The sequence below is a fragment of the Trypanosoma cruzi genome, genomic scaffold, assembly GCF_000209065.1.
Source record: "Trypanosoma cruzi strain CL Brener 1047053516727 genomic scaffold, whole genome shotgun sequence".
In the NCBI taxonomy this organism is placed as follows: Eukaryota; Euglenozoa; class Kinetoplastea; order Trypanosomatida; family Trypanosomatidae; genus Trypanosoma; species Trypanosoma cruzi.
Genome location: NW_001849390.1, coordinates 62,261 through 73,671, shown reverse-complemented (window position 1 = coordinate 73,671; position 11,411 = coordinate 62,261). Strand labels below are relative to the sequence as shown.

Below are 11,411 nucleotides of genomic sequence, written 5' to 3'. Positions count from 1 at the left end.
TTCTGGATCTCGGTGCTTTTGTTGCCGGCGTAAGATAACGTGGCGAGTTTTGGGAGCATCTGAAGAGTGTTTTGAACGAAGTGCGGGAGAGCCCTACCTCCATCATTCTTTTCATTGATGAAATACACGTCGTACTCGGGGCTGGCAAGTCGGAGGGCGCAATGGACGCGGCAAAGCTTCTGGAGCCCTCGCGGGCACGCTGTGAGCTGCGCACGGTTGCTGCCACGTTCTTTGAGGAGTACCGCGAAAACGTGGAGACGGACGCGGTGCTTGGGCGGCGCTTCATGCCGGTGTACGCGACGGAGCCAGGTGTGGACGGGAGCAACAGCATTTTCCGTGGTCTAGGGGAACGCTACGAGACGCACCGCGGAGCTCAGATGACGGACAATGTAGTGGGTGTTGCTGGTCGCTTGGCCGATCGCCACGCTGCGAGCCGCTTTATGCCAGACAAAGCCATTGACCCGATTGACGAGGCATGTGCAAACGTGCGTGTGCAGCTCTCGTCGCGTCAAGAGGAGATGGATCAGCTGGAGCGCACGAAGTGGCAGTTGGGGATTGAGGCAAAGGCGGTTGGGCGAGACAAAAAAAAGAAGTTGTTGCAGGAGCGTCTGAGGATTGTCAAGGGAGATATGCAGCGTGTGGAAAAGCCTCTCCTGGCTCAGTGCAATGGGGTGCGCCAGTGAGTCGATGAGCTGCACGAAATGCGAACCTGTCTTGATTAAAATAGGACGAGGCTGGAAGAGGGCTGAGCGAATGCGGGACATGGAGCAGCACGCTGTCGCCCGCACACAGTGGCGCTGCTCGACGAGGCGGAGAGGCGCACCCATCTGTGACCATTACATTGCTGCGAGTGGTGGACGCTTGCCGGCTTGCGGACTCGCATGGAAGGACCGTTTATTTCAGCAATGCCGTTGTCATCGTGACGTCCAAACTTAGGTCTGAGCAGTTTGTCCACGTGAGGAACCCTCCAAAGGAGTGAGAAGTGATGCGTGAGAAGGTCTGGCAGGTGGTGCGCAGCTACTTCCGCCGGGAGTTTGTCAACTGCCTTGACGACATTGTGATCTTCCGCAAGCTGGGGTTTGGGGAGCACCACGACACCGTCGATCTTATTTTTACGGAGATGAGCAGGCGACTGAAGTCCCAGGACATCTTGCTTGGAATGACCGAGGAGGCGAAGTTGTTTTTTTTTCTGGTGAATGACTTTGACGTTGAAATGGGCGCCCGCCCGCTGCGCTGTTGTGCTGAGAAATACATCGCCACCGAGGTGAGCCGCGTGATTCTTGTGCAGCTGCTTCTGCCGAATATCGTTGTGAGGGTGTTGGTGAGCAGCAGCCAGGGCAAGCTTGCATTCAGCGTGAAGCGCTCTTCAGTGGCGTAGCGGTGTTGGGGCTCCAACTTCACGAGGGGTTTTGCGGATGGGGGAGAGACGCAATAATTTTTATTGTTTTTTATTTTGTTAATTCCTTTTTTTTCTCACCCTCATCGTTGGCATGATCGCTGGGCACACCACTGCGGTGAGGGGACCGGCTTGTGTTACAGCATTATTGTTTTGCCACCCCCATCGTTTTATATATTGTTTTCTTTATTATTATTACAGACGCAGGATAAACAGGAACGGGGAAAACGGATACGCGAGGAGTAATTTCTTGTGTGGCTTTTGCCTGGCGTGGTATGCCTGAATCATTTCTTTTTTTTTTTTTTTCTCATGGCCTATTTTGTCTTCTCCCTTTGTGTATTTTTGTGTGTGTCTGCCTTCATTGCATCTTTTTTGTTTTGTGGGATGTTTGGCGCCAGCACTCGTGATTCCTGCTATAAATGCTGTCGGAGAGTGACGATTTCACACGTACCGCGTGGCATCCGCAGAGCTGGATGCATGACCTGCGCTCGTTTATTGGCGAAATGGCCATAACACAATTGTGTCTTCTAGGCTCTCACAACGCGGCATCGTACGGCATTCACAATGGTTCACCATTTGCTAAGGATGCGCCGGGGGTTTTGTACGAGAATTCCTTTCGTGGTTCCCTGGCACGCCTTTTTTCTTACAGGATCAGTGCATCTTGGGCAAAGTGTCAAGGGATGTCTGTACGCGCGCAGCTGAACCACGGTGTGCGCTATCTGGACCTGCGCGTTGCAACAAACCCAAAGGACGCCGGCCGACTGTACATATCACACACCCAAATTTCTGTGCCTCTGGCTGATGTGCTTGAAGATGTGAAGGCGTTTCTCAATGACCCCTCCTCTGCGAATGAATTTATTGTGCTGGATTTTCACCACCTATTTCTCACGGATGACAGTGACGGGCAGGGTAAGTTTTTCAGGGAGTTGGACCGCCTCTCGGATCGCTTCATACCCGTCGATGTGCCGCTCACAACGCCGTTGGAAATTTTGTGGGGGACCTCGCGTGAGAAACGCATTTTTCTTGTGGTGGCCGCAAGAAGGAATATGATGCCATACCCTGCGGCACGGATTCGCTCCAAATTCATGGTATCTCGATGGGTAAATAAGTGTTCTTTAAGGGAGCTGCTGCAGGCTCTTACGAATTTGCTACTGGACGATCTTAATCATGCTCCAAGTGGTTCGTCTTCGAGACTGTACGTTACACAGGCTGTTTATACAGTATGCAGCTGTGGCGTTTTTCGTGGTATCTTCCCGAAGGTATCAAGTAAGGTCGTCTCGAGTATTTATGACGTGGCAAAAAGGATAAACTCCTCTCTGCTTGAGTGGTTTTATTCACTGAATGCACATGGGCTTTTGGATGGTGCAAAGGTGAAGATTCCACCGGGGATAAACACACACGGAAACATACTTATGCTGGACTACGTGGAACTGGGCCGCTGCCGGATAATGGACGGCACGAGGGAGACAAATGCCGTTGGCATGTGTGTATACCTCAACATCCTACGCGCGTCACGCCCACGGGCGAGTTCCCGGCAGCGCCCGCTTTGAACGAAGAGTAGCTGCAATGACACAGCGAGCCGAAAGGCCGTGAGGGGAGTGGGAGAGTCTCCTCCCACCCTCTTCATACGATCGCTTTTTTGCTTCTCCAAATAATAATGGTTTTTTGTTTCTTTTTTTTTTTTTTTTCTATCCGACACCGCTTAACCCTTGCTGCCCATCCACTTTTTCCGCGTTACTGTCGTTTTGGAAGCTTACGGGAGACGTTGCTGAAATTTCTCATTCTTTCTTGTTGATTTATACGACGTACCCATGTAGAAGGAAGACGCTGCGGAGATGAGCCATTCTCACGAGCAGCAGCCACTGCCGCCCAGTAGCATGCGTGCATTTGTGGCGTGCTCCGCATTTGAGTTTGGTGGGGATAGTGGGCCTGGGGGCATCGGTGGCGGCATTGTCGCTTTTAAATATCCACGGAAGGGCCTGCGTGGTTGCTGTGCGACACCGTTTGAGCATGCCGTGGTGCGCCTCACGCGGGAGTCCCTGTCGGTCTACCGACCCGCTGAACCCGGACTTCATGCTGAGTTGAGCTGGCGGAACGTGCGGAAGAGACGCCGCCACGTGTCCAGGAAGGGAGACCGGGTATCGTACGACTTTGCCTTCTTTACGCATTCTGACATTCTTCTTCTTGAGGTCAAGGACGCCTTGACGGCGGACGGGATCACCGCTGTGCTGCAGCTCCTGAATGTGGCGGACGCGTCCTTTGCGTCCCCGGTGCAGGACGCGGTGCAGTGGCTCGTGCAAAATCGGCCGTTGCCGGTGTCCTCTGCAGGATGCCGTTCCCCGCCGGCCCCGACGACGCGTGTGCCCGTGATTCAGCTGGAAGATCCGAGGGGCGAGGCGCTGCGGCGTATTCGGATGCGTGAGGAGGAAATGCGTGAGGCCATTTTTTACGTGCCGCCCCGTCGATCGTACGCAACTTCGCTCGGAACTGAGAGGCAGCTGAAAACCCGCTCACCGCCTCGCGGATCGTCGTCTCCTGCGCCACGCCCAAACTCGCAGCCGCTGCCTCGCCACATCGCCGCAGGCACATCGGCGGACGTGGGTGCCCCGCCTCTGCCACGGTCCGCTTCTTACTCACTCGGTGGCGAAATTGCCCGTCAAAGCGGGGCGGAGACAGCCTCCGAGATGCGTGAGCTCCTGCATCTTCTGGAGCAGGAGGAGAAGAAAACAACGGTCTTGTTGGAGTCGCAAGAAATGCGCATCCGTGCTCTCCGCCTTATGGAGGAGACAGATGCCCCCCTTTCTTTGCGCCAGCAGGCGATGACCATTAGCGGCGTCCACTTCTCCTGCAACAGCCAGCAGAAACCCCGCACAGAATCACAAGAAATGGGCGGAAAAGAGGCTGTTCAGACAGTGTGCGATGGCAGTTATGCATCACACGAGCGACCGCCACTGGTATTGCGGGAAATACAGCCATCACCTCATCGTGACCAACACCAGGAGCTGTCATTGTACACACAGAAGCCATCTTCTAGAAGCGTGATGCCGACCGATGCTGATGTGAAGTGTGAGGCGGTCACACCAGCCTTGACTTCACTTGGCACGCACAATGGGAGCAATGAGGAGTTGAATGGGGCACGTCGGATGGGATCACAACACAAGACTGAGCAGCAGCGGCAGCAACAATTGCCTGTCGACGGCCTTTCGGATTCAGAGGCTCTGGCACGAGAAGAATGGTGCTTGGAATTGTCTTATGGGAAAGAAGAGGCGGCCACAACCGAGCCGCAGCCGCTCGTGAAGAGGAATCCCTCTCCTGCAGTTGCCGCTGCTGCAACAAAGGCGGCGGAGGCATGCTCAGCGACGCCAGCAGAAGGTGGTGGCGTGTTGTGCAGCAACTGGGAGGAGCCGCGCCAGCGAGAGGCGGGGAGGAAATACAACAGTCAGACGGCCACGCAAGAGGCGAGGGGGAAGCCGCCATCCGAGGCTCTTGAAGAGAAGAAGGGTGGTGCAGCCCCTCAGCGGGAGCAGCGGGAAGTGCAGGAAGGGAACGCTGCAAAAACAAAAGGTGCGCTACGGGTGTGTGGGACGTGGAAGGAGTATAGGGATGCAAATAGTGGCCGCCTCTACTACGTCAACACGGAGACCAAGCAACGTACATGGAAGATCAAGGAGACGCCCTTTGCAAACGAGTGATTGATGGCATGCTTGTATATGAGGCCGACGGGGGCATCATGCGGCTTACGCTGACGCTCTTGTTTTGGTCACAGTTCCTAGTAATATAAGGGAGCGGAGAGAAGACAACGAAGAAGACGGTGTGTGACTTTTGCCTTCTTATCATTATTATTGTTTCACCTCTGTTCCCCATTGGGGGGTGCGTCTCCTTGTTTCTTTTTTTTTTTTTGTATCAAAACAGCCACCACGTTGGGGTTTTGGCTTGAGGAAGCGGCGCGCAAAGGAGCGAGCATAAGTTGGCGATGCACACCCGCAGTTCCTGGAGCTGTACGTCCTTTGAGGAGGTTCACTTCGCTTTGCTGTAACTGTGATGCCGACGCTTCACCCTCAAGTGCGTGGGTGCGTCTCCGTCAACATGCATCTCTCTTCATTTTCTCCTCTGCTCCACCGCAATGCAAAAAGAGCTAGGCGTCGTCCAATCTATTCACAACAACAACAGCCAATAATGACTACGTGCCGTCTGCTGTGCGCCCTGTTGGTGCTCGCCCTGTGCTGCTGTCCGTCCTTGTGCGTGACAGCGAGTGGAGACGCTAATACGACTACCACAACAACGACGACAAAAGCGCCAACCACTACTACTACGACTACCAGTACGACTACTACTACTACTACTACTACTACTACTACTACTACTACGACGACGACGACAACAACAACGACAAAAGCGCCAACCACTACTACTACTACTACTACTACTACAACGACAACAGCGCCAACCAATACTACTACTACTACTACTACGACGACGACAAAATCACCTAAACCTTCGGACACGACAAGGGAACAAACAGAAACTGCGGCTACTAGTAAAGAGGAGCCAAGTATGACGACTACTAAAGCACCAGTTAATAAGGATGAACTCAAACGGTCGATCCCTCGCGGTACTAACGGCAGCTTCAGCGGCTCTGCGTGGGTGTGTTCCTTGCTGGTGCTTGCCGTGTCCGCGCTGGCGTACACCACTCTGGGCTAAAGAGGTGTGCGCGGGCTATGCGTGCCAGCAATTATTCACGGGGACTTGTGCGCGGCACTTGTGGTCCGATGTAAATAAGGGAGATTAATTTGCATATTTTTCATTTTATTCAGCTGCTCTGCTGTGTGCTACGCTTTGTTTCCCATCTCCGTCACGTTGCAGGCGTCCCAGTCACACTCATGTGTATGACACACATACGACCGTTTGCGTGGACACACATAGTTGCGGGTGGATGCATGCGCACTGGAGCCTTGGGTTTGTTTCTTTTTTTTTCTTTTTTTTTGATGTTAATTTTTTTGCCTTTTCTTTTGTTTTTTTTCGTTGTTGTTTCTTCTGCAGGGCGTTGTGCTTTTTTGCCCTTGTGCTGTTTCCATCTGCGTCGTGGTGTGTGCTGCGGCTGCGGTGCTGCTGCGGTGCTGCCGTTTGTTACTGTGCGGTGGCTGTGCGTGGTGTAGCGGCCGCTTCTCTCTTTGTTCTCTCCCATGCTCTTGCAGGTTGACTTCACTGTGTCGGGCGACTCCACCGTTCGTGATGATGCTGGCCGTGTGTTCTGCGGCCTGTTGACGCTCGCGCTGATGTGCTCCTGCTTGCGTGTTTGCGCGACGGAGTATTATCTTCAATGAGGGATGCCAGAGAGTAGGATGTTATTTCTCGATATTCCGGTTTCGCTTGGGTTGGTATTTGAGCATCCGTAGTTTTTTTCATGCGAGTGCCTTTTGGAAGAGGATGGTGTAAAATGTGTAGAGAATAAGTCACACAACACAGCTGTGATTACAGTGCGACTCTCGGTTAAGCGTAGGTTGCTGATATTTTTCTTGGAGGGGAAAGCTTCATTGTTGGTCTATTTGTTGGTGGCGGTGAACATGGTGTTGCCCGCTTTTTTCCCGAAGGGGCACGGGCCGGAGCTGCAACCCGGTCGAGGAAACATTTCATAGGCCAAGCTTCAAAGTTTTCTTCAGGTGTTTCTGAGCGGCAGGTTGTGGCAATATATATTGTTGTTGTTTTTCGAAATTATCCCACGTGTAACTGATGAAAGAAAATGACTTCAGGATTTGAAGCAAATGTTGTGGTTGAAGTCACTACCCTTGAGTATGGGGGTCCTCTTTTTTTTTTAATGTTCTTTATTATTATTATTATTATTATTTGCGGCATTTTTCTTTTTGATTAATTTTAGTGGTGGATTTGGAGAGTGGAGGAGCGAGGGTGAATAGGATGGCGTTTATTAAGTCCGTGTTGCCTCCCGGCACCAGTTTCCCTCCTGTGGTGCTCATGGTGCTCTACCTCGTGGCATTTGTTTTTTCTTGGGCTAACTATGGTGCATCCTTTCGTCCAAATTTAAGTCTCTACGGAAAGGATCTTGTGACAGCTTATCTTGCCTTTTGTATCATCGGCACGTTAGTGTACACACTGGTTAGTGGTGCCTTGTGGCTTCGTGCAAGTAGATATGTTGTTCGGTCATCGCACAAGGTCCGGTTTATTATCATTGGTGTTGGACTCCTGTTTTTTTTCAAGGATTTTCCACTTTTTTTGATTGAGTCTGTCACTTTGAGACGTTACGGGTGGCGGAATGGCTTTCAAGGATTCTGTTTCATTGTTCAGCTCTGTTTTTTTCTGTTTCCATTTATAGTCATCTGGTTGGCCTTTATCTGGTTTATTACAAGTTTTCTTGACTGTCAATGGGGAACCGATACCGCTCATACGCATCTTTCTCTTGATGAGGCACTAGCACAACCAGTACCTTTAACACCACCACCTCTGATGTTACATGAAAACTCATGCAGCTACGACAAGGATCCGAGTTTTTTGGCGCAGTTAGGAGGCCAAACTCTGGCATCGACCTCCCATAAACAAACTACACCCGAAGCCTGTCAGGACAACAGGAGAGTTCCGGTTGGCTACATTTGATTGCTTTATTACTCTGTTTATTTGTATTGCTGTTTCCCTGTACATGTGTTAGATGCTTGCCTTACAGTACTGATATCCGAAGAGTGAAGACTCTATTACGGATTCATTCATCTCTGTAAAGTTGTCATTTCCGTTATCGTGAAATTATTATGATTACTATTATTACGATCATTATTTCTTTAATGTTGTTGTGGTTGTTTTTGCCTTTGTTTTGTATCGATCTTATTTTTAAGGGTTTTACTTTTTTGACTTCCTCTTGAACAGACTCCTTTTTTTTTTTTGTTGGTTGGTTGGTTGCCTTTGCTGAGGATTTACTTTTTTGAAATATGTGGCTTTGACCTCATATCTGAGGAGGTAAAACTGTCTGTGATGGGACAAGGCCTCACATGTGGAGCAACGCTTGGCGTTGGGCTGTCGCTTAGCGTAATACCTGCCCGGCTTTCAGTGACCGATCATTTGGGTATCTGCGCTGCTGTGGCTGGATGCGGGCTTTGTGTGGATTTCGTTAGTGACTGCTGCGCCAAGGAGGGGCGAGTCATCATTCACCGCGATGTTCTTCTTCAGGCGCAGGATGTGCTGAGACACGTGTCTACATTCTACACAATGTGTGATTCCAACCCCATCGCCCGTTTCTTTCGTCAGAAACACGAGTGGTTGGTTTTGGAGTCTCACGGGCGGCGCTATTACACCGTTCAGAAGAATCCTGCAACAGGCGATGTCTTGATGGACGTCAGAAATTCTCTTCGTGCCGCAAATGACGTGGGGTTGAGCGTCGCTGGGCGCCCCATACACACGGGAGAAATTCGTCTGCACCGCGTAGATTTGGAGTTTGACCTTCCAAACGATCTTCAGGTTGCCTACATGATTGCATGGCTGCGGAAGGAAGACCCGCGTTGGTCCTTTTCCACGGAGAACTCCAGGCATTTCACAACGCGTGCTCGGTATGCATTGAATGACTTTTAGATCTGTCAAGAGAGAAGAAATGGTGTGGGAGGTGTGACTATGACAGGGGTGGACACGTTCTTCTTGCTTCTCTTGTGCATTCGTTTAAAAGGGCCCTTTTTGTTGTTGTTGTTGCATCTATTTGCCTTCGTTTTGTTGCAGTTGTTGTTTTTGTGATTTTTTTTTTTTCATCCGTAGCATCTGAAGATGATGAACAGGGAGAAGGTTGGACGTAGATTAGATCTCGTGAATAGCTCTGCCGGGTCTATCATCAGTTTGGCGGCGTGGTGTGCATTGCAGGCCTCTAGCGCCGATGTCATTTTTGCCGCTATCGATGAGCGAATGCGTAACGCCTCCACGAGCAAAGAGACGCGCTGTGCACTGCTCAACGTCATCCATGAACTTCTCCTTACGTGTGCTGCCAACGGTGTTCCAGAGGCAGGGAAGCGGAGTGTGCTGATGGCGGTTAGTAAGACCCTCCCTGGCATGGTGCAGGCGGTGCGCGGACTTGCTGGGGCAGACGCCGAGGCGTTTGAGCAGAATCTGTCAAAGGTGGTATCATGGTGGTCGATGCTGAATATTTTCCCACGTGCATGGATCGCCCAGCTTGGTGTGAAAAAGGAGGCGGAGCAGCCTAGAGATACGACAGGAGGGGCTTCAATGCCCGTGCAGCTTTCCTACATTGCGAACTTGATGTCGAGGTACAACGAGATGAAGGAAGAATGTCTTCGAGTGTCACATGCCTCACCGGAACGAGCGGCGTCTCTTCGTGAAGAGGCGATACAACAACTTACAAAAATTAGGGAAGTTGTTCATTGCAAGCTAGACGGCGGGGTGTCTCTTGTTGCATGGCTTGATGCGGAGCGGAACGCGTTGGAGGGAAATTTGCCGAGCATGACATCCTCCGTTGTGGGACAGAAGGAAGAAGATGACGTTCTTGGCTCCTTTTTTTGAAAGCCAGAAATTAAAAATTTTCACATTTGCGTTGAGAACAAAGAATGCGATTCAGCTGTGTACTTGGATAAACATTGCAAAGTGGATGTTTTTTTTTTTTTTTGCATCATGTGTATTATTACCGTTTCTCTTACTTTATTGTTTTTCAAGCTTTTTTTTTTTTTCCTGTGTGTGTGAGTGTGTTTTTGTCTGTGGTTTGGGGGGAGGGGTATTTAAGCGTAATTCAGGTCATTTTTTCATTATGGACTTAAATGTGGAGAGCATGCAGCAACAGCAGCAGCAGCAAGGAGTAGAGCATCTTCCGCGATGGTCGTGGAATCTCTACCCCGCGAACCGGATTGATGCTGCGCGGATGGTAGTCCCACTCGGCTGTGTCTACGCTCCAATCGGGTCCTCGTGCAAGGAGGTTTACTACGAGCCATTGCGCTGTGTGTGTGGTGGCATCTTGAACCCGTATTGTGTGATTGACTTCCGGTCCAGGACATGGGGATGTCCTTTCTGTGAAACCAAAAATAATTTCCCACAACAGTATGTCCACATATCGGACCAGAACTTACCATTGGAGCTTGCAGGGTGGAACGATACAGTAGAGTACGTGAGCATTGTAAAGCGTGACCCACCAGTCTTTGTACTTGTCTTGGACACCTGTATAGACACAGAGAGTGAGCTTGAAGGGTTGAAGGAGTTTGCGTTGGATGCCCTCAGCAAGCTCCCAGCTGAGGTGCGGATTTGTCTTATTACTTATGGGACGACGGTGCAGATTCACGAACTTAGCGGTGTGACAGATTACCCGCGTTCTTTGGTGCTGCGTGGAAGCCAAGAGGTGACTGTGGAAACTCTCAAAAAAGTTATGCCGGAACCAAAATTGTTTGTGGGTGTTCTCTCGAATGTGAAGTCTGTGGTGACTGTGATTCTTGAGGAGCTGCAACAGGACGTATGGCCTGTGCCCAAATCCCACCGTCCGTTGCGATGCACAGGCGCCGCCCTTTCCGCCGCCGCCAGTATCCTTGAGATTGTCTCACCAAACACAGGGTCGTGCATTCTTGGCTTTATTTCCGGTATCTGCACGGAGGGACCAGGCATTGTTGTGGAGACCACGCGGGAAAGGTTTATTCGGGGCCATGCGGATATTCGAGACAGCACAGCTGCTGCATCTTTTTGGGAGTCATCTTGTACCTTTTATGACTCTCTGATGCATCGGATTGTTAAGCAGGGGCATTCACTCAGTTGTTTCACTGCCTCACTGGATCAGACGGGTATAGCGGAAATGAAACTCTGTATTCAGGCTTCGGGAGGAGTTGTATTAAACGACGAATCATGGCGAAAGGAACCTTTTCGCCAATCGCTTCACCGCTTCTTTGAACGAAGGGATGACGGCACGCTGAAGATGGGACTAAACGTCACGATGGATGTCATTACGTCAACGACGTGGAAAGTCATGGGTGTGATTGGGCAATGTGTGGGCACAGGCAAGAAATCGTCTTCTGTAGCCGAATACGAAGTGGGAATGGGT

General features: G+C 50.9%; 8 protein-coding genes and 1 pseudogene across 8 annotated transcripts, besides 13 other annotated features; all 9 read left to right on the top strand.

Annotated features, from left to right (window-relative positions):
• On the top strand, positions 1-683 carry Tc00.1047053508233.70 (annotated as a pseudogene; the record flags this gene model as incomplete).
• Positions 1-2,131: a sequence feature (heterozygous, non-Esmeraldo-like haplotype).
• Tc00.1047053508233.60 (heat shock protein 100 (clp protein), putative) lies at positions 986-1,378 on the top strand (the record flags this gene model as incomplete). The annotated part of the gene is made up of 1 exon (XM_801632.1): positions 986-1,378. One exon carries the CDS (start codon positions 986-988, stop codon positions 1,376-1,378), a length of 393 nt encoding a protein of 130 aa, XP_806725.1.
• Tc00.1047053508233.50 (variant-surface-glycoprotein phospholipase C, putative) lies at positions 1,816-2,946 on the top strand (the record flags this gene model as incomplete). Its single annotated transcript, XM_801631.1, has 1 exon — positions 1,816-2,946. One exon carries the CDS (start codon positions 1,816-1,818, stop codon positions 2,944-2,946), a length of 1,131 nt encoding a protein of 376 aa, XP_806724.1.
• Positions 2,132-3,631: a sequence feature (areas not merged during assembly with more than two copies in the genome that could not be assigned to a particular haplotype).
• Positions 3,058-3,084: a microsatellite.
• On the top strand, positions 3,232-5,088 carry Tc00.1047053508233.40 (uncharacterized protein; the record flags this gene model as incomplete). Its single annotated transcript, XM_801630.1, has 1 exon — positions 3,232-5,088. One exon carries the CDS (start codon positions 3,232-3,234, stop codon positions 5,086-5,088), a length of 1,857 nt encoding a protein of 618 aa, XP_806723.1.
• Positions 3,632-4,506: a sequence feature (haploid, Esmeraldo-like haplotype).
• Positions 4,507-4,633: a sequence feature (haploid, non-Esmeraldo-like haplotype).
• Positions 4,634-5,652: a sequence feature (areas not merged during assembly with more than two copies in the genome that could not be assigned to a particular haplotype).
• Positions 5,573-6,097, top strand: Tc00.1047053508233.30 (mucin TcSMUGS, putative; the record flags this gene model as incomplete). The annotated part of the gene is made up of 1 exon (XM_801629.1): positions 5,573-6,097. The coding sequence occupies one exon, from the start codon at positions 5,573-5,575 to the stop codon at positions 6,095-6,097; it is 525 nt and encodes a 174-aa protein (XP_806722.1).
• Positions 5,653-6,026: a sequence feature (haploid, non-Esmeraldo-like haplotype).
• Positions 5,663-5,877: a microsatellite.
• Positions 6,027-11,411: a sequence feature (heterozygous, non-Esmeraldo-like haplotype).
• Positions 6,354-6,416: a sequence feature (A-rich).
• Positions 7,219-7,241: a microsatellite.
• On the top strand, positions 7,310-8,002 carry Tc00.1047053508233.25 (uncharacterized protein; the record flags this gene model as incomplete). Its single annotated transcript, XM_801635.1, has 1 exon — positions 7,310-8,002. One exon carries the CDS (start codon positions 7,310-7,312, stop codon positions 8,000-8,002), a length of 693 nt encoding a protein of 230 aa, XP_806728.1.
• Positions 8,146-8,204: a microsatellite.
• On the top strand, positions 8,372-8,965 carry Tc00.1047053508233.19 (hypothetical protein, conserved; the record flags this gene model as incomplete). Its single annotated transcript, XM_801634.1, has 1 exon — positions 8,372-8,965. The coding sequence occupies one exon, from the start codon at positions 8,372-8,374 to the stop codon at positions 8,963-8,965; it is 594 nt and encodes a 197-aa protein (XP_806727.1).
• Positions 9,062-9,133: a sequence feature (A-rich).
• Positions 9,152-9,898, top strand: Tc00.1047053508233.10 (hypothetical protein, conserved; the record flags this gene model as incomplete). Its single annotated transcript, XM_801628.1, has 1 exon — positions 9,152-9,898. The coding sequence occupies one exon, from the start codon at positions 9,152-9,154 to the stop codon at positions 9,896-9,898; it is 747 nt and encodes a 248-aa protein (XP_806721.1).
• On the top strand, positions 10,161-11,411 carry Tc00.1047053508233.4 (protein transport protein Sec23A, putative; the record flags this gene model as incomplete). Its single annotated transcript, XM_801633.1, has 1 exon — positions 10,161-11,411. A coding segment is annotated over one exon (1,251 nt), but the record flags the coding sequence as incomplete, so codon positions are not given.